The sequence below is a fragment of the Chenopodium album genome, chromosome 5 (genome assembly GCF_948465745.1).
Source record: "Chenopodium album chromosome 5, dcCheAlbu1.1, whole genome shotgun sequence".
Lineage (NCBI taxonomy): Eukaryota > Viridiplantae > Streptophyta > Magnoliopsida > Caryophyllales > Amaranthaceae > Chenopodium > Chenopodium album.
The window spans coordinates 1,600,335-1,622,874 of NC_137838.1; the positions used below are offsets into that span (position 1 = coordinate 1,600,335).

General features: G+C 33.4%; 3 protein-coding genes across 3 annotated transcripts; all 3 read right to left on the reverse strand.

Annotated features, from left to right (window-relative positions):
* Positions 1 to 2,381: 2,381 nt before the first annotated feature.
* On the reverse strand, positions 2,382 to 3,437 carry LOC145629998 (uncharacterized). Its single transcript, XM_081682239.1, has 2 exons — positions 3,269 to 3,437; positions 2,382 to 3,146 (listed from the first exon to the last, which is right to left on the reverse strand). The coding sequence occupies exons 1-2, from the start codon at positions 3,323 to 3,325 to the stop codon at positions 2,526 to 2,528; spliced, it is 678 nt and encodes a 225-aa protein (XP_081538365.1). The 5' UTR covers positions 3,326 to 3,437; the 3' UTR covers positions 2,382 to 2,525.
* Positions 3,438 to 7,616: 4,179 nt separating this feature from the next.
* On the reverse strand, positions 7,617 to 11,523 carry LOC145631450 (hypersensitive-induced response protein 4-like). The gene is made up of 5 exons (XM_081683522.1): positions 11,225 to 11,523; positions 9,988 to 10,108; positions 9,720 to 9,811; positions 8,762 to 8,858; positions 7,617 to 8,189 (listed from the first exon to the last, which is right to left on the reverse strand). Exons 1-5 carry the CDS (start codon positions 11,417 to 11,419, stop codon positions 7,819 to 7,821), a joined length of 876 nt encoding a protein of 291 aa, XP_081539648.1. The 5' UTR covers positions 11,420 to 11,523; the 3' UTR covers positions 7,617 to 7,818.
* Positions 11,524 to 12,597: 1,074 nt separating this feature from the next.
* LOC145631451 (peptidyl-prolyl cis-trans isomerase FKBP53-like) lies at positions 12,598 to 17,315 on the reverse strand. Its single transcript, XM_081683524.1, has 10 exons — positions 17,158 to 17,315; positions 16,974 to 17,047; positions 15,876 to 16,099; positions 15,610 to 15,746; positions 15,045 to 15,384; positions 14,623 to 14,887; positions 13,480 to 13,567; positions 13,361 to 13,402; positions 13,230 to 13,278; positions 12,598 to 12,930 (listed from the first exon to the last, which is right to left on the reverse strand). The coding sequence occupies exons 1-10, from the start codon at positions 17,168 to 17,170 to the stop codon at positions 12,849 to 12,851; spliced, it is 1,314 nt and encodes a 437-aa protein (XP_081539650.1). The 5' UTR covers positions 17,171 to 17,315; the 3' UTR covers positions 12,598 to 12,848.
* Between the last annotated feature and the right edge of the window lie 5,225 nt (positions 17,316 to 22,540).

Below are 22,540 nucleotides of genomic sequence, written 5' to 3' on the forward strand. Positions count from 1 at the left end.
ATTGCCCCCTTCCCTCGATAACACATTAATAATTGCTGGTCTCGCGGTCTGAAATAAAAGAGATTCAATATTTTGTATCACTTAGACCTTACTGAAACATGATTATTATTATTTTCTTTGTAGTTGCTTCCTTCACTTGTTGTGTTGCTTCCTACATCTCTTGAGATTCTTCACCCCTGCCTTTAATGAATTCGTGCCACTCGATGAGATGCATCGGATATTATATTGTCAATATCGGAAAATTTCAAAAGTGTTGCATATAATTTACAGATAAGATTTCCTTAAGGCCAGGCCACCATTTGGTACATACATACAGCAGAAAATTAATATTAATGCAGCTTACCTATTCATTGAACAAAATAATAATGTGGTCCTACGTCTTGCACTCGTGCATCTTACTGTATTTTTAGATTCTCTTCCATAATTCGATTTGGTGTTATTACTTGCTTGCAGTTAGCTACATCCAGCACACAATCATATGATATCGAAGCATTTATGTTAGCGCGATTATATCATTATAATCACCAATGCAACTTGTTTATGTTGTTATTTTTGTTCATCAGTCAGTAATCACATGAAAACAGAATGTATTTTGTGCCTTTTGGCTATTTGATTAAGTACTGCAGGAACTCGCTTTTGTTGTTAATTAGTCAGTAATCACATGAAACTAAGCTATATAATGTGGTTTGTGCCTTTTGGCTCTTTGATTAAGTACTAATACAGAGCAATTAGAATGTAAATTATGATAGTTTTTAATATAAGATGGAAGTCTGAAAATTAAAGTCAGATCTTGAAACTCTGAAATATGTCAGAGATTTTATATCAGTATGTGCAACATGTATACTGTCTATTACAAGCTGGCATTGGAGAGTAGGGTGAATGTTAACTTATTAGTTATTACTATCTGTTTGGTTTATCTTTGGAGTTGTGAATTTTCAAATTGTATATCCAGCCAAACATTTCTCTGGTAACAAGGTGTCTAGGAAAATGGGTTCGTTAAATGAACCTGTAATATAGATTTCGTAACGAATTATAGATTAGAGCGTGCATAAGATCGTGAAATTGAAGGCTAAATAAAGAGAAAATACAAGTTCATCTTCATGATAAACATAAAAACGTTTATCTAGTGACATTTTTGTAAATAAATCAAAAAAATTGTCAAATGTGGACCCTAGTAATGTTGATTTATTTACGGAAACGCCATGATGACTGGGATTTTATATTGATTTATTTACGGTATTGCCACTAGATAAACGTTTTTTTGTTCATCATGAAGATGAACTGGGATTGTGTAACGCTATGCAATGACCGTCTATTGATTAACAGGAAAACAAATTTCTATGAAATAGTTCAACACAAAATGTACTTCATTTTTCAATCTTTAATTAGGTTTATTTAATACGAAGTTATAGGGTATAAAATTTGAGAAAACAAATTACAGAGAACCTTCAGTTTTTTTTTTTTTTTTTTTTTTTTTTTTTTTTTTTTTTTTTTTTTTTTTTTAAATGAAGATCGATAGGAATCGAAATGCAACTCTAACTACATAATCAAAGGTTAATTAATTAACAAGCCTACTTGCCAAGCTTTGAGCTAGTGGCTTCTTGATGTATGTACCGACCTTTAATTTAGTTTTTTTTGTTAATTAGTAAAGTTTACTTCTTAACCTTTGCTTGATCTTAAACCAATTAAAAACAAAGTGAAGAGGTAAGTTAGCTGTAAATTGGAACAAAAAGGCAAAAGACATTACAATTTGATTAATTAGTCCTTTTGTTTAGTGCTTAATAGATCTACTAGATATATTATACTGTATATCCTCAAAGTTATTGAATGAACAAGTACAAATTAGCTAAGAATGCTTTCAAGGCTTAGGAAAGTACTCCAAATAATAATGTCAAGGAAAGTAACATGTACTAGCTACTAAGCTCAATTATTCATATGTACAAATTATGATATTTTCATCAACAACACTTTCTTTCTCTTCATTATTAACACTTTTGATTGATGTGACAAAGTTGACTTACACCTAATTACACGAGTTTTAACCAAAATTATATGATTTGATTTTGATTCGTATTGATATTAATCTTGTTCGAACAAATTAATCTAGCTCAAAATTAATACTTCATATCAGAATAGATTTGGATTGATATTACTACAATCCAAACTTATTAATCTGTCCAAAATTGATATGAGAAAATTGATAAATTCACATTATAGTAGTTACGATTTGTATATTATGATTCAAATGGACTTTAAATTGAATTAAACTGTTTGACTCATCACTTGAATATGACTTAGCTTGAACTAAATTAATCCGAATCTAATTGTAATATCTGATAGTTGTAAAATTAGTAAATTAATCAACTCAATTGCTCGAAAAATTGATTCAAATCTTGGCTTAAAATTACTTACATTACATATTTACACTTGCAAAGTCTACACATGAGATTATAAAAATGGAATTCAACCACTTTCAAAATCAATCAAAACTTTTAACCTAATAATGATATTAATTAATTTTAAGCCTATAAACCACCAGCAGCAATTTCTAGTTTTCTTTGAGGTGATCTTACTCTAAATACATGTTCTTCACCAGTACATTTATCAACCTTAACAATCCAATTACTCTTCTTTACACTTTTCTCACACATAACATCCCTTCCATTGTTTCCATCAAATCTTGTAACCAACAAACCATCACCAATAGGCAACAAATGTGTCCTTAGACCACTCCATTGCCACGAAGATCCCTTACAAAACGCGTTATAACCCAAAATCACACCACTTTTCTCTCTTCTCATCACGTGCATCCCTCTCATGACACCCTCATAGTCCTTAAGATTACAATCAACAAGGAAAAAATCCGCGTCTTTGTACTCATTAAGCAACAAGTCTTTAGCATCACCAACAACAAAATTAACATATTTTGCATCAGACTTAAGAGCGCGTTTAGATGACAGTAATTCTTCGCGTCCAGGGACAATGCAGGTTACATGACCTCCTGTTTGATGTGCTGCAGAAACTAAGGCTAACAAATTTGGTGTGACCATTTTTTGGGCACATGCTGCAACCATTACTTGTGCATTGTTCCCTGCTGCTAGGGCTGAGATGAATTCGGCCGCATTTGGTTCCTTTTCTTTTGTTTCCTGTAAACAAATAAATCAAACACATGAGATACTGTTAAAAAAAAAACTCGATTTTACATTACATGAAACAAATTATATTTTCTTAAGAAAAAATATAGTAAAAGAAATTATCAAATGCTTACCATTTTAAGAGTTCTAATGTATGCCTTGGTAGCATTTTCAGGTGACCAACAAGCCATTTTTTTTTTCTTGAATTTAATTTTCTTCAGAAAATAATAATTGGGTTTTAAATTGATACTTGTATGAAGAATGAATTGAAGAGTTAGTTGATAGTATGTCCATGCTACAACTATATATATACATACATATACAAAGGGCTTAAAGTATAGTTTATGGGACAAGTTAGAGTCATCACAGCTGGCTTGTCTGGGTAGATGATATTAAATTAATAATATCTTAAAATTACTGATTTAAAAAAAAAAAAATAATAAAGAGTTATATGAAATGGGAATATGTGGATTTTGTTAGCCTAACTCAGATTGATAAAATCTCTTGTACTTTTGTGCATATCCTACCAAACTATTAAAATTTGGGACTTCAATAATAATTTGTAACAAAAAAGTATGTCATGTCCTTTTACTACCATTATTTTGTATTATATGTTACCATTATTCATCAATAGTTTAAGTTAAATGAAAAAAATTGGTTTAATGTTTGCTTTTGTGATGAGTTTTTTTTATATCACTTATAGAAAGTTATTAAGATTAGTATTAAAAGTATTGTAGATTGATCAAGATTGAGTTCTAAACCACAAACGATACATCGAATAACCACTTCTATACCCCTAACTATAGATCTCATTCTCATGAACACGAAAATCTTAAAGTGGAGATCGAAATATCAATTAAAATTGAATTAATTACGTAGTCTAATTTATTACTCCATAGTTTTAAAGGAAAAGATGATAATATATTTATAAAGGAAGAAGTGAAAATAGTATATAGTATTGTCAGTATAATCAGTAAAATTATGTTAAAACAAAAAAAGGTTAAAGGATGCACTCAAGAGTAGACTCAAGTCACTCAACCCACCCAAATTAGAAATAAGACTTTCATTTATAGACATTGATGTTGAGAGAGTACACAAATTGTACTAAGTTGGAAGTTTTAGGTATAGATTTTTGTACAATTAATTCAATCAATTATGGATTAATTGCACATATAACTTAATCCAAATACATTTAATTCAATAAATCAATGCCTAATTAACATATGCATGTGTTAGTTTTGATAAATTATTATAGCCTATAACATGCCTTTGGGACATTGATCATGTTTATTTGCTAATAGTGGAACTCATAGCACTTTTTGAATGGGTCCGTGAGGATCCATTGCATGTGGTGCACCAATACTTAAGCCCAAGTTGTGTATATATGTACTAGTGTACTACTTTGGTGAGAGTAAGATATTTAGTTCCAATTAAGAAGGTTTAATTATTAATTAAGCTTTGGAAAATTAAATTGATTGGGAATTAAGTACTAGTACAATCGATTTAACTTTTATATTATATTGCTATTTAAGTACTCCGTATATATATATTAGATGAATCTTTAACTTATTTCTTTAGGTGAATCTTTAACTTATTTCTTTAGGAAAATAGTGATAATTTATAAGTATCACTAATCGTTAAAAAAAAAGAAGTTATGATTCACTAAAAAAATTATGTGATGAGGACAAGACCTTAATAATTATCACTTCATTATTCTGAAAAATTCGATAAATATTTAAGGACAAAATGTCAAAATTTAGTTGAACAAATCCTAATTGACGTAGACTAGTAATAGATAGGGCATTAGGTACAACGCATTTAAAAAATAAACTCACTTAAACAAAATGAATTTGACCCATGCTATTAGTCTGGGTTATGTATCGAAGTGACTATACATATTCTTGGGACGTCGACCCATGTGCACAAGCAAGTGCAATGCACCACACTAGTTGATCGATGGGTCCATGACCTATTGCAAGTGGTGCACTTACGAGAAAAGGTTATGCACACTAATGCATGTATCAGGAACTTTGACAGCGCAGCGTATATATAATATAAGTAGGTTTTGGTCTATTCGGAGAGTACAATATAAATTTTCAAAAAGAACTTTATCAATAATGAGTGAAATTAAACAAAACTATTGAAAATAATTTTGAAGTATAATCTAGGCAATAATAATTCTTCTGAGGATTAGCTTCCTGGATCTTTCTTCTAATATAAAAATACACTTTAAATCATAGAGGATCTTCAGTAAATAAGAAAATAAAAGAAATCATGGTTGTAATGTCTAATTTTTGGGGAGCATTTATAAGATTCAATGCCAAATGGATCGACAAATCATTTAATTATTTATTTAATTAATTATTGGCTGAAAGACAAATCATTAAATTCATTAGTTGAAGACCGAGCAAAAGGACAATACGTTCATGTGCATCAATTCATATAAATTAATATACAATTTTATTTTAAGGTCCATTGTCAACACAAATTATGCTATAAGAGAAATACGTTAAATTAGAGAATAGTAAAATACAAGGTACTATAATTGTACCAGCTGTTTGGAAATCAAAGGAAGGAATCTTTGCATGTATTATTGATTTACTCTGTATTAAATAAGATTTTAACCTATCCTTTTAATCCAATGAAGCAAGCAAATACTGGACGTGACTATGTATAATCATTATATTTGTCGTATCTCTACATGTTAATTAGCTTAGTTGGTTAACTGGTTAAGACAGTATTGAGATTGAAATCTTAAATGTGAAATGATCAAATCTCGTAAATATCATTGTCTGTTGTAATAATCTCTCTATAACGAAAATATTTTAACTACAAAACTGCTTATTTTTAATCAGGGAATGTCCTCAAAATCTTAATGTTTACAGTGCTATCATCACATCAATAACTTGTGGGTCTATGGACCTTGGTAAGTTATGGGCCTACAGTTAGGGGAAACATATCAGCATGGGTCACATGGCATAAAGCCCACTTTAGGCCCGGCTTGTCGTAAGGACCCGATTAGACCGTGCCTTGGCCATCTTACGGCCCTACCCGAAGATTGTCCCGTGCCCGGCCCAGTGAATCAATGAAATAATTATAAGATTAACAAAACTTGATTAGAAATTTCAGAATTTAATGAAATAAAGATCTTCAAAACAACATATCTAGTATATTATAAAGTTGAGAATGGACCAATATTAAGGTACTAGAATAAAGATTACTAGTGAAAATTATGTAAATGATTCCTAGACAAATGGGAAACAAAGGATACATTGAGTTGATTGGAATTACGTTCAATGTTGTGAAAAACATAAACAAAGGAATTAAGAGCAGTGTTTGATGCTTGCAATTGGAGAGGCCCAATTATATAATTTCTCAAGGTTCTTATTACTTTGTTATTGTCCCATTATTCATTGTATGGGGGTATGTATGCCTCATCCGTACAATATGTGAAAATAAAATTAAAAAAAAGTGACTTTGATTATTTTATTTTTAGTGGCTTTAAGCTTTGGTTCCACAAAAGTTAAAACTAATACGAAAGTAAAACTATTTTTGGAGGGGTTGTGTAAGAATTTGCAAATTGATTGATTGAGAGGTGATATGGCTTCATTAGTTAATTATTAATAGATAAAGTACCAATTATAAGAAGATTGCTTGGACAAAATGTTTGGTTTAAGACTTTAAGGTTTACAACCATATTTCTAGTTTATACTTTTTAAGGACCTGCTTGCAATATTTATAAAGTTTATAACTATGGTTTGACCATTAAGAAAAAAAATGTTTCAAATTATATTTAATTGTTGATAGAAGTCATAGTAGAACAAGTAGCCTAAAATCGTTGTAGCTTGAAAATATGATGTTGATCTTGTAGCTCACTCACTATTTAAGATGCTTTTAGGACTATGTTTAGCTCTTCGCGTATACTTGATGCGACTATAATTTTAATTGGAAGAATTGGTCTATTTTCCATATAGAGAAAAAATAAAAATTGTTGATTTCTTATCACATGATTTGATAATACATATAAATATAATAGAAAAATTAATTACCAAACAAAACTTAACCTGGTGGTCAAGATAGAGCCTTCTAACCTTAGAGCTTCAAACCCCAATACGACCACTAAGGTTGGGAATTTCCCTTACTTCCCCTCAATTTGGGTGTTAAAGAAGAATAGAGGCAATCTAAGTTTTTCCAAATCTCCAACAAGTGATACCCTTATGTAGGCATCAAATACTCCCTCCATTCTTGTAAATCTTATGTGTATTTTAAAATTGTTGTTACCTAAACATAGTACTCCATAATGATTTATATTAGGCTTCCTAATGCATCTGATCGAAACAAAGACAACTATTAATCTTGAGCTGAAATTGAAGAAATATGATTCATGGCTAGATTATAAACACATAAAACTACAATATGGAATAATTGAGTATATTCCAGAAAATTTCATAGAAACATACCCAAAGTCATGGACTTCGAAAATAGCCAATGTAAATTGTATTTCATTCACAATAAAAACTCATATAGTTTACAGCTATTGCCTATCATCGTTTTTCTCCACATTGTCATTTCTTTACCAAGTCTAAAGTTTATTGTATAAACACAGTTTATAGACTTGTAAATTTGTAATACAGCACAAAGAGGTTCAGTAATAACAGCAGCATTGTATCTGAAATAGAAGACACTAATTACCATCTAGATTTGCACTTTTTGCCTCCATGAGCCCGTTTCGTAACTGGTCACTGATGTCTCTGACATGACCAGGGCCATGGGGAATGAAAACAGTGGTATTATTTGATTGACTACCAAGATCCCTGATTGTATCAAAGTATTGAGTGACCATGATAAGATCCATGATTTCTTTAGAGGATGTTCCTTCAACCTTGTTTGAGAAGTTCAATATATTCTCTCTCAAACCGTCTGTGATTGCCTGCCTTTGCCTTGCCACTCCAACCCCGCCCAAATACTTGGATTCTGCTTCAGCCTCAGCCTTCTTCACTTGCAGAATTTTTTCTGCTTCTCCTTTATACACGCTAGCTAGCTGAAGCCTTTGGGCTGTACATAAATACAATTAAGGTTATAAAAATCAAATATTAAAAGAAAACTGTCAAAAATATCGCCTTTTAAAGTGTGTTATTCAGAACCCAAGGCCCCGCACTCTGGGGGGAAAAAAAAAGCTTAAAACCCTAACTAAAAACTTAATATCTAAAACCACCCCTCACTTTAGTCGCATCACAACAGCCACCCATAAACATTAATTTGTCAATTAATAGTCACGGTTAGGGGGTACTATTCTTTGTAACTCCAACTAAAGTAATAATCTATATGAAGACATCACATAAGGTTTGTAGTACTTTTCCTAATACATTTTCCTCTAGGATTGGTATTGGTAGTTTTCTGAGGAAATTAGAGCAGGTATTAATTAATTTCAGTAGAACAGCTACACCTTGGGTGGTTTCTGGTTAGGTTTCCAACATTAGAACTTGAAAAACAAAGACCATAGGAATTGATTTAAAAAGATAAAGGTCACTTTGAATGTCGTAATATTGCACTCCAATATGCTAAATTTTCTATTTGCAAAGGAACAAATAGTACATTTATAACATCAAATGGAATAAGATCATAACCTGCATTAATCTCATTCATTGCTTTGCGAACTGCTGGATCAGGTATAATATCAACCATCAGAATGTGCTCTATGCTGTATCCATATTCTCCCATTACCTGTTCAAGGTTTCACAGTTTATCATAATTTGAAGAGATCAAACATGAAACACGGATAACTGCCCCACAAGTTCCCAACTGACTTAATGATTAAAAAACTACTGATCAAGTAGGAATGAGCTAAGAAGTATGAACCAAGTAAGCTCATTTAATTTTCTTCACAGCCGCAATGAACACTCCATACTTCAGTGATCACATCATGGGTTAACAATTGTACATCATTCATTATTGCTAGGAGAGGCTTATATACACAACTATGAGATCTTATTATGTTAGGAGGCCAACACCCTAGGAGCAATGGAAAGAAACATCTATGACAAAGGAGCTAAGACAAAACTGTAATAGACTAGCCTAAGGGGGGTAGTATGGGTGGTTTAGTAATATTAGTTTGCTAGGTTAATACGGAGTAGTCTCTTAGTATAAATAGAGAAGGAAGAGAAAGAATAGGGAGGCAGAAATTTGGTATGAACCTTTTGGAGAGTTATGGCCTAAAGCCATTTTGGAAAATTGTGAGCTAAACTCACTTTCGAAGATTGATAGCCTTAAGCTATTAACGTATCGTTTGTAACCCTTTTACCATTATCATTTGTTAGTAAAGCTTCCATCTTTCGTATTCTTGCAACTTACAAAAATCAGATTATCTACATGACTCAAAGAATCGATTTTTCTCTATAGTTTTACTGTTATTTGCATGAGTAAGTAAGCAGTAAACATCAGTTCATTACACAAACATAGTTTGGTATGCATAGGAGAAGAAAGCTACTTCTTCTAAGAATAAGGAAAGCAAATCAGATCTGAGTTTGCCAAAGAACAGACAAGAAATGAAGAAACAGAGATAGTTTGTTTATTAGAAACAATTACCTTTGCAAGTTCCTCTAGTACATGTTTAGCAACCTCGCCTTTTTGTTCAAACAGCTCATCTAAATTCATCTTTGGGACAACAGCACGAACAACTACAATATCACAAATATTAAAATATTACTATGTTAGTAACTGGGAGAGGAAAAGAAATAACAGTGAGCCACAACTACACAAGAGGAGAGGAAGAGATTATCATACATAACAAAATGAGAAATGAATTCGCTTTTGTACACAATGCAAGCAGAAAGAAAAAAACTGGTAATATTACCATCAAAAACATAGGCTTGAATCTGCTCTCTAGGATTTTGCAGTTCGTAAAATGCATCATCAGCATTTTGTTTAACCACACGGTATTGAATTGAGCATAACATTTGCACAAAGACATTATCCTGCAAGATAGCATTATTTAGATATGCAAGATAAGGATCCAGTATTAGATAATGAAGCTTTTGTAATATGCAATGCATAAGGGGAAACCATAGAGACCATTGCACTAGTAATTTTGCAATTATATGACCTATAAGCATCTTGAAGAAAATAAAATGCCACAGAGAAGAACTAATAAGCCATGAAAAAAGCACAAGTTGATGTAGTTATTGACAATACTTTGCCAATGTATCAATTATTAAAGAGAATGATGCCATTGTTAAATCTAGTTTAGATTGCCTCAAGAATGATTCTTTTTACATTATTAATTTACTCAAAACCATATATCATGTCTTATAACAACTCACAAGCAATGTTATATCCACCCCACGCTATACACACCCACAAAAAATGCAACTAGCAAAATTCCACTGTACCTCAGAGCCTGCGCCATGCTTTCTTGACAAATCGTTCGTTTTTAGTAATCAGCAATCTATCTTATACCGACGCAAAACTAAATTAAATACAGAGCCAAAACCACTAAAAAGTCACACGAACAATCTGTAGAAAAGTTCCTCACTAGATTGACCTCATATAAGGAAACCTAGGACCGCTGCTCCTAGAATCATCAAAATTTCGTGCAGCAAGTATTCAACAAGAAAAATCAAAGTTATTAATCCGAATTCGGATAATAGCACCATCCATCTAAGCTAACAGCCTCAACATTTAGATCAAAACCTCCCCCAATTCAACAGAAAGTCAATCACAAGTGATTCATCATAAGTAAATGATCAACATTAACCACAGAAAATGTATATGCATAAAAATAAAAAATAAAACCTCCTAAACCCTAATAGTAACCGATCCTAGCAGGGCAAGAAAACCTAATCACAATAAAGATATATGATATAAAAACCCCAATAAAAAATCAATCACATAAAATTGTAAGAATACACCATCAAAATCTCAATTTTGGAAATAAGGGTTTTTCAAGTTGATCAAATCCAGAGTCCCAGATACAATACATGAAATTCACACAAAATTAAGACCTAAAATCAAATACCCACATTCAAAAACACCCAGAATTGTATGAATCATTCAATTTCAAGAAAGATAATTATCAAATTACAAGAAAAAACCTTAGTTTTGGTCTCAATTTTGACGTCCAGAGAATTGATACGAGTAGAGAGAACACCAGCAAGCATTTGACCGGCGAAGGGGTTGAAGAAGTGAAGGCCTGGTTCTGCAAGTTTTTCAAATCGACCCCATTTTTCAATCACTCCAACGCTTGCTTGATCAATACACCCACCAAATAAACAAACTGTATTCCCCATTTTTTGAAGATCAATTCAGAATAATTGAGAATTCAAAATGTTGTGAATTGTAATCAGGGAATTAGAGAGAAGAGATGAAGGTCACAAACAAAGTGTCAAAACCTTGGCTTTGAATGAGAGACGTGGGACTTAGAAGAACGCGGGTAAGGAACTAAAGGATCGCATATAAATTATAAACGATACATGGAATAGCAAATTCTTATATTTTGCAGATTACGGTCCTTTAAAGTTTGAATTTTACAAATTGCACCTATTTGAGAATTTTTTTTTGCAAATCGCAACCCAAAAATACTACTCCCTTCGTCCCAGCAAGAATGATCCTTTTACTCTTTTACGTCTATTTCGCAAATACGTAGTAAAAAAAAAGTAAAAGTATATTGACAAGATAAATTTACACGAAGTTTGTAAAAAAGTCAAATGGTCATCAAATTTTTTATTACTTTCTCTCTCTCTTCATGTCCACCCAAAATGAGCAATTATTGATTGTTGCTCTTATGTGAGGAATAAATGCTAGAAATAAAAATCTAATAAAGAAACAGAGGGAGTACTTATTTTAGAAAGTTTTACTAATAATACGCATAATCATTAATACTCGTATAAATTATTTTACTTTTTGATAAAAAATACAAAATATTCTCTTTTAAAAATAAATGCTTGTAATAAATAGACATGCTTGTAATTTTGCTTTACTCAAGATATTTATATCAGTAAGGGCCTGTTCTCATTGACTGAACTGAAATGAGCTAAGCTGAACTGAATATTTTATAAGAGAAGGAAATTAGGAGCTGCAATGAACTGAACTGAGCTGAATTTCAACGTAAGATAACAAACCCTAATTCGTATTTCATGGAATAGCTAGTTGAAAAATGGCTCAAATCAACACATGGCCATTGGCCAACCTTGTGTATATAAAGAGACTTCCAAAAACATATGAATTCAGAGGTTTCTTTCACAATCGAAAATGTCAAATATAAGTATAAATACCACAAGATTAGATCTTATATCATTTATAATGTAAGGTTCCTCATACCACCAAACTACCTGCAATGGTTCCTCAAAAAAAATTAAAAAAAAAAAAAAAAAAACTACCTGCAATGGGCTTGTTGCCCTTGCTAGTAGAGGATGCCATTAGCTTAAAACAAATTGGCCAATAAATTAGAAAAAAAAAATATATTAAATCAGTCTGAATCAAAATTATGCAGAGTAGACAAAGCTAAATTGTGCAATATTATTCAATCAAATATCATTAGGCCTTGTAATAATGTAAAACAGTATCGTTCAGCAAAACTTTACACTTTACTCTCACAAAATTCACTATAAGGTAAAAGAAACAAAATTTGCTTGTCCATGCTCATACTGCTTGCTTTCGCCAAAATTGAGATTTATCGAAATGTCTACAGAAATGGAAATCCCATTGAAAGCAAGATTATCAAGCGACATCAACCAATTCAACATCAAAGACTAGCCATGCATTGGGGGGAATCTGAGGAGGAGCACCAGAGGCACCATAACTGCACCATCAAATATTTTGTTATCAGATTTTATCTCACTAATAGCAGAGAACTGTGAGACAGATTTTTTCCTAATAAAAGAAGGTAACAAAGACATTGTAAATTGTACATCGACAAGAAGAGAAAGGTATTCCATGAGACTTGTAGGTTGCATTTTGTGTAATCACCTTGACTTGATAGAGCTATATGAAGGTAAGATCCTCAATATATTCACAAAATTTAAAGATTTAACTTATATTCCATTGTACATCAGCTTAACTCTATCATTTATATGCAAGCTTTGTGAATAAGATCCTTACCCCATTGAAGGTGGAATTGTAAGCCTTCTTTTGTCACCAACACGCATGCCTAACATCAAATATCACAAATCAGTAATTAAAACTCGATAAAACAAGCAAAGGATTCATATATTTTTGAATTTTATTTCTACCTTCAACACCAACATCCCAACCCTTGATAACTTGACCAATACCTGTTACATAAAGCAATAGAATAAGTTGACAATCCCACAGCACAACAAATTTGTAAACTTAAAATGCCAGTGTTTACCTAGACGAAATTTGAAGGGTTTTCCGCTAGTGTTAGAGTCAAAGCGTTTGCCATTCTTCTGCAACTTCCCAATATAGTAAACACTAACCTGGAATTTTAAGAGGTGTCAGAAGCTACAGGGAGGTGGTCTACAATCCTTTATCAACCAGGATCATTCAACCAAGTTCTCATACTAAAAGCTTAAATATTCAAGTCCTGGATCATTAATCTCAGATGGTGGATATACAATCCACCTATTTTCTCCAATTCAATTAAAATTAAAACAGTACCAAACCACCCTTCAACCTCAGGGCAAATACCAACAATTGAAGGATAAAGTAATGGTGTGTTAACAGGGTCAATCAAGTACCCAGCAAGAAACACCAATAAGAGTACCCCCCCTCCTCTCTCTCTCATTATACCCATCCTCAATCGAGTAGCTGACTTCCCTTGCAAATCACAAATCTGACTTTCCTTACCGACAGTAACCAGCTCTATGCATTTCCCCTGTTACCCCCAGTATTCCTTCTAGAATAAGTCAGCATATTGGGTACTAACTAATAAGCAGTCAATGCACTCAAGACCTTCAAATCTGTTTGATTAGATCTTGTGATGGGGCCACAATGAAAATAAACAATTCTTTTCTTCGAACTCTTTGAATAGAATGATTGGCAGTCCCAAGGTGCTTGTACAAACCATGGTGTTCAGGTTATTTCTGGCAGTATAAACACTAGTCCTTGGCCTTTTATTCTTAAATCTGTCACTACAAGAAAAAAGAACTCTAGCACCAAACCACTGAATTAAGTTATCAAATATTCTGCTTCAAATCTCTGTCAGCACTTGGTCCAAGAATCATTATGCTCTACTCAAATAAGAGCTTAAGCAATGCAGCATATGCTGCTTATTATTGTGGCAGCAGCCATATGTTTTAATCCCTATATTCCATCCCCTCCACACATTTACAAAAAAAAAAAAAAAAAAAAAAAAAAACCTGCATTAAATGTACAAACTCACTACAGCCATGAACACCAACAAATGAACCCACTGAAAATAATCAAAACATTTTACAGAAGAATATTGAATCAAACACAACAAAAAATATATTAACATTTTTATTCCCCTTTGGGCTAAGAAAGGATCATTGAGCCAAAAACACAAGCTTACCTTGCTACCACGAGAAGCTCTTTTACCATCAGGTTTTCCCATTGCTACATCTTCTATGACCAGTCCATTAGGAAAGGTTTTAACTCTGGCAGGCTTCTCCTTAGATTGCTTGACTACTTTATCAGTTTTGCTTATCTGCTTAGGTTCTGCATTTGCATCTTGCTCTATTTTTGAAACCTCTTCACTCTTCTCTGTCTTTCCTTTCTTTTTCTTCTTCTGTTTTTTTTTCATGTTCTCAGATGCTTCTCCATTTTCAATAGCATCGCTGGAAAGTCCCTCAAATTACATTCATAGTTTCATGTCAACATAGAATTTAATAATTGACAAAAAGCAGCAAATGGCAATTACATACACAAGCAGCTTACACAGTATGAACATCAATCAAGAGATCAAAGATAGAAAATAATATTGCAAAGGTGTACCTTTTTTGTTCTTGACCAGATTTGATGGCATCAACCTTCCTTTTTAAATTTTTTTCAGATTCAACATTATCTTTTGCTTCATCCTTCTTATTCTTTTTCTTCTCTTCCACAACTTTGGTGGTTGTGTTAGCTTCTAAATTTTCACTTTTGCGTGATGAAGAAACTGGAAAGCCATCTTCATCTTCACTCTCTAAAACTGAGGCACCATTATTTTCCTTGAGTACAATTTGTTGTTCAGCTTTTTTGTCATTGTCAGTATCTTGCTTCTTCTTTTTTCCTTTTTTGGTTCCACCATTTTCAGTTGCAGTCTTTTCCTCATCCACTATCTCCTCGATAACAACTACAGTTACCAAAGGAAAATATCAGAATGATCAGAGAAAAATGCTTCATCCCCTCCATCACCACAATTAGAGAGGAAAGAAAAGACTACCAATAAAAGTAAGGTAAGCGGTCTAGAAAAGTGCCAAATGATACAACCCAAGAAATAATGGAAAGGGCGTGGGATCGAAACAGAGCAACATATGTGCATGCATTGATGAACAAAAGGTCTTGAAAGCAACTATACCTCCACTTTTTCGTACAGGCGAAGGTGGGAACATGGTATCATCATCGCCATCAAGAAATTCATCCTCTGAAACATCTTCAGAATCATAGTCACTGCTCTCTGAATCAGACTCAGCAATATCTTCCCCATATGAATCACTGAAGGATCCTCAATCAAGGAAATACTAAACTTATCATTGGGTAAAAGGAATTACACTAGGGATGCCAAAGTAGCTAATAACAGCAAGTATAAAATGCATTAAACTATTAATATACTTTGAAGGATACGAATCATATTCATTTTCAAGATTGCTCTGAACAAAGCCAGACAAGTGAATACTAGTTGGCCCAATGACAGAAAATTTCACATCATCCTCCTCGTCAAATTCAAGAGTCAACGAACAAGATTCTATCTTGTCAGGTAACAAAGTGCAGAGAAAGACTGGACTCTTATCTCCTACATTGACCTGAAGGATGCTCTTCTTCGTTGATGAACCAATTCCCAACGTGGCCTGTTTTTCGAAACATCAATACCACTTATAACCAATTCACATAGAAAAAGTTCAAGAAACTTAGGTTCAATTGAAACCAATTAAAACATCTAGCTCTATAGTTTTCAACTTGACATTCCGCATGTGATTATAACCATTCTGCCACATTCATATAAGATACCAAGATACAAAACTAGCTCCTGTAATATACATGATGTTGAAATCAAATACCAGACAGCTTTAGAAATATATTTTATAGTCACTAGTCACTACACATGTTTAGATCCTAGATTCCTAGAATATCATGAATTCATGACAATATTACAACATAAGGTGCAAGTATAATCTAAAGGACATACAGCAGTTAAAAACACTACAATAACAATGGTGAAGTGCAATTCTTCTATTTTATCACTTCATGGTATAAATACCACGACAGGCGACAAGGCACCTATCGAGGGTCACTTACATATATCAGTCGATATGAAAGCAAATGTTTCTGGAATGCCACCAGTTAATCACTCCAATACTCAAGTATACATATCAGTAAAGACGACACAACTTAAGATGCTGCATCCGATCAGCGAGTAAGGCAAGGGCAATCACATATTCACACCCACTACATTAAATTCACATTCCATATTCTCCCAAAGAACATACAATTTTAAGACAAGCGAATTTTACTTTTTTTTTTTTTTCCCTCTTCTCCCTTCTTTTTGTCTACCCTTAATTACTACTCATATAACCCAGATATCAAATCAAAATTCACACAAAAATCAGATTTATTAATATTACAGATTAACGCATACTAAATGAAAGGGGAAAGAGGAAAAAAAAAAAAGAACCAAATGAGAAAAAACCAAAGATTAACGTGGCATAAAATTGAGAGTCATACCTGAGTTAAAACCAGCTTTCCATCCAAATCTTCGGCATTAAAAGTTAAGGGTTTGCCTGGTTTTACTTCAGCCCCTGAAATTCAAAGAACCCAGAAAATTGTAAGAATAAATTTCAGAACAAATTAATTAAAATCAACCATCTTTTTTCCAGATTAAACATATGATTCAGAAATAAGTACTAACCCCAGAAAGTCATTTTGTGTTGAATTTCTAGAGAAAATCGAAAATGAGGGAAGAAGAGAGACGGTTCACGGTTGGAAGCGCAATGCCTAAAACCCTAGTAGAACCTCTTGCTTAACTAGTGTTTTTTTATTGCAACCAAAAAAACAAAAATTGTAAAGTTAACGTTAACATTCTAGAATAATCCGGGTTTTTTTATGCATGCTTATCATCTTATGACATGAGCCTTACATTCAGTCCTTTGGAGATTTATGGCCCAGTATCATGGTCCGAACCGGCATTTGAAAAATCGTGTTCGTGGCCCAGTATTAAACTAGCCCAACATGACACGAAAGACATATAATCCATAAACGGCACGAGCCTAGCATGATACGACTTGAAACATTCGAACGTATGATAGTAGGAGCACAAGGGCAGTTGACTTGCTCGTCGAGTAAGTATGCAAGCTCCGACCTAGTAGGAATGTTTTGTGTAGTAGATTAGATCATTTGTGTCATAACAAGTTAGTGTTTTTGAGTTTATTTTTAAAGATAATCAAGTATATAAAATATAAGCTAACTCTTTAATCTTGATTATTTGGTTAGATTATGAGTTTTTTAATCAGTCTAAAATATCCCCCTCTACTATAATTATGCTATTATTATGGATGAAATGTTGGCCTGGTAGGGATTTGGTTGTGATCAAGTCATACAGTTTATGCCTTTATGGGTTGACATTGTTCTAACTTTAAGTTTTAGTAATTTTATTTTGCTGTTAGTTTAGATTATTTGACCTTAAATTAAGCACTTTTAGGCTGATTGTTAAATATGTTTTATTACTTTACATTTTGAATGTGGTAATGATATGCAAATAATGCAATACTTAAAGTATCGAAATATAGATAATCCAAGTGAAACGGCATTATATGACCCCGAGATATATCCCCTAAAATTTCAAGACTTTTTGACACCAAGCACCGAAACCTCAAAAATTTCTCAAAAACTGTGGATATTAGCCTTCAATTTTGGAATTTTGGACTTTTTTTCGCCCAAAATAAAAATTGCCGAAATGTTTACCATGGTCCCTAATACCCTCTAAGAGTCCAATTGGTTGGGTGGAACCATTAAATTTGCCTTTAAACGATCAATTTACCGGTTTACAACTTGCACCGATTTCATTAACTCAAGCTTACCACGAACACTTATGACAACATATGATCATATATGGTTCCAAACAGCATTATATGACCCCGAGATGTATCCCCTAAAATCTCAAGCTTTTTCGACACCGGACCCCGAAACCTCCAAAATTTCTCAAAAAGCATGCATGGATATTAGCTTTTAATTTTGGAATTTTTTGACTTTTTTTTCGCCTGAAATAAAAATTGCCAAAATGTTTACCATGGTCCCTAATACCCTCTGGGAGTACAATTGGGTGGGTGGAACCATCCAACTTGCCTTTAAACGGCCAATTTACCAGTTTACAACTTGCACCGATTTCATTAACTCAAGCCTACCACGAACATTTATGACAACATATAATGATCATATATGGTTCCAAACGGCATTATATGACCCCGAGATGCATCCCCTAAAATCTCAAGCCTTTTCGACAACGGGCACCGAAACCTCCAAAATTTCTCAAAAAGCGTGGATATTAGCCTTCAATTTTGGAATTTTTTTACTTTTTTTCGCCCATAAATAAAAATTGCCGAAATGTTTACCATGACCCTTAATACCCTCCGGGAGTCCAATTGGGCGGGTGTAACTATCCAACTTACCTTTAAACGGTCAATTTATAGATTTACAACTTGCACCGATTCGATTTAATTAACTCAAGCCTACCACGAACATTTATGACAACAAATTATGATCAAATAAGGTTCCAAACGACATTATATGACTTCGAGATATATTCCCTAGAATTTCAAGACTTTTAGACACCGGGCCCTAGACGACTCCAAAATTTCTCAAAAGGTGTGGATATTAGCCTTCAATTTTTTAATTTTTGCCTTTTTCATGCGGAAATAAAAATTGTGCATCGAAATGTTTACCATGGTCTGTAATACCCTCCCGGATTCCAATTGGGTAGGTGAAACCATCCAATTTGCCTTGAAACGACCAATTTACCGATTTATAACTTACACCGATTTCATTAATTAAGGCATACCACAAACATTTAAAACAACATATAATGATCATATATGGTTCAAAACGGCATTATATGACCCCGAGATGTATCCCCTATAATCTTAAGGCTTTTCAATAACGGGCTCCAAAACCTCCAAAAATTTTCAAAAAATCCGGAAATAAAAATTGTTGAAATGTTTACCATAGTCCCTAATACCCTTCGAGAGTCCCATTGGGTGGGTGAAACCATCCAGTTTGCCTTTAAACGAAAAAATTACCGATTTTACAATTTGCACCAATTTCATTAACTCAAGCCTACCACAAACATTTATGACAACAAATTATGATCATATATGGTTAACCGGCATTATATGACACCAAGATGTAATCCCTGAATTTCAAGACTTTTCGACACCGAGCCCCGAAACCTTCAAATATTTTCGCAAAATGTGTAGACATTAGTCTTCAATTTAAGAATTTTTTGACTTTTTTTCGGCAGTAAATTAAAATTGTCGAAATGTTTACCATGGTCCCTAATACCCTCCGGGAGTCTAATTAGGTGGGTGCAACCATCTAATTTGCCTTTAAATGGAGAATTGAACGGTTTATAACTTGCACCGATTTCATTAACTTAAGCCTACCATGAACATTTATGACAACATATAATGATCATTTATGGTTTAAAACAATATTATATGACCCCGAGATGTATCCCCTAAAATCTTAAAGTTTTTCGACACCGAGTCCCGAAACCTCAAAATTTTCTCAAAAGCGTGGATACTAGCCTATATTTTTGGAATTTTTTTGACTTTTTTTCACCCTAAAATATAAATTTCCAAAATGTTTACCATGGTCCTAATACGCTCCGGTAGTCCAATTGGGTGGGTGGTATCATCCAATTTGCCTTTAAACAACCGATTTACAACTTGCATCAATTTCATTAACTCAAGCCTATCACGAACATTTATGACAACAAATAATGATCATAAATGGTTCCAAATGGCATTATATGACCCCGAGATCATCCCCTAAAATCTCAAGTCTTTTCGTCACCGGGCACCGAAACCTCCAAAATTTCTCAAAAATCGTGGATATTAGCCTTCAATTTTTGAATTTTTTGACTTTTTTCGCCCAGAAATAAAAATTGCCGAAATGTTTACCATGGTCCCTAATACCCTCCGGGAGTCCAATTGGTTGGGTAGAACCATCCAATTTGCATTTAAATGGCCAATTTACCAGTTTACAACTTGCACCGATTTCATTAACTCAAGCCTACAACAAACATTTATGACAGCCTAAAATGATCAAATATGGTTCCAAACGGCATTATATGTCCCCAAGATGTATCCCCAAAAATCTCAAGGATTTTCGACACCAGGCCTCAAAACCTCTAAAATTTCTCAAAAAGCGTGGATATATACTAGCCTTAAATTTTTGAATTTTTTTGACTTTTTTTTGCCTGTAAAATAAAAATTGCAGAAATTTTTACCATGGTCCCTAATACCCTCCGGGAGTATAATTAGGTGGGTGGAACTATCCAATTTGCCTTTAAATGGTGAATTTACCGGTTTACAACTTACTCCAATTTCATTAACTCAAGCCTACTACGAACATTTATGACAACATATAATGATCATTTATGGTTTTAAAATAGTATTATGTGACTCCGAGATGTATCCCCTAAAATCTCAAAGCTTTTTGACATCGGGCCGCGAAACCTCAAAATTTTCTCAAAAAGTGTGAATATTAACTTTCAATTTTGGAATTTTTTGAATTTTTTCGGCCTAAAATAATAATTGCCGAAATGTTTACCATGGTCCCTAATACCCTCCGGTAGTCCAATTGGGTGGGTGGAACCATCCAATTTGCATTTAAACGGCCAATTTATCGGTTTACAACTTACAACGATTTCATTAAATCAAGCCTACCACAAACATTTATGACAACAAATAATAATCATATATGGTTCCAAACGACATTATATGACCCCGAGATGTATTCCCTAAAATCTTAAGTCTTTTTGACACCGGGTCCCAAAACCTCTAAAATTTCTCAAAAAACGTGGATATTAGTCTTCAATTTTGGATTTTTTTTTAATCGGAAATAAAAATTGATGAAATGTTTACCATGGTCCTTATTATCCCGCGGGAGTCCAATTGGTTGGGTGGAACCATCCAATTTGCCTTTAAACGACCAATTTACCGATTTACAACTTACACCGATTCATTAACTCAAGCGTACCACGAACATTTATGACAACAAATAATGATTACATATGGTTTCAAACGACTTTATATGACCCCGAGATGTATTCCCTAGAATTTCAAGACTTTTTGACACAGAGCTATGAAGACTCCAAAATTTCTCAAAAAGGTGGATAATAGCCTTCAATTTTGGAATTTTTTGACTTTTTTTTTCGCCCGGAAATAAAAATTACCGAAATGTTTACCATGGTCCCTAATACTCTCCGGGAGTCCAATTGGGTGGGTGTAACCATCCAATTTGCCTTTAAACGTCCAATTTACCGGTTTACAACTTGTACCGATTTCATTAAATCAAGCCTACCACGAACATTTATGACATCATATAATGATCATATATGGTTCCAAACGGCGTTATATGACCCCGAGATGTATCCCCTACAATTTCAAGGCTTTTCGGCACCAGGCCTCGAAACCTCCAAAATTTCTAAAAAGCATGGATCTTAGCCTTCAATTTTGGAATTTTTTGAATTTTTTTCCCCCGGATATAAAATTTTGCCGAAATGTTTACCATGGTTCCTAATACCCTCTGGGGGTCCAATTGGGTGGGTGTAACCATCCAATTTTCCTTTAAACGACCAATTTACCCCGGTTTAATAATTGTCTCGATTTCATTAAATCAAGCCTACCACAAACAGTACATTTATGAAAACATATAATGATCATATATGGTTCAAAACGAAATTATATCACCTCGAGATGTATCCCCTAAAATCTCAAGTCTTTTTGACACCGGGCCCTGAAACCTACAAAATTTCTGAAAAAGCTCGGATAACTCGACCTGATTGTAACCTGCAAATTATTGACTTGAATATAACCCGACTTGAATCTGAGAATGACCCAACCTGATTATAACCCACAAATTATTGACTTGAACCAAACCCGACTTGAACCCGAGCATGCATGACCCGACTTGAAAATGACCCAACCTGATTCTAACCCGCAAATTATTGACTTGAACTTAACCCGACATAAACCCGAGAATGACCCGACCTGATTCTAACCCGCAAATTATTG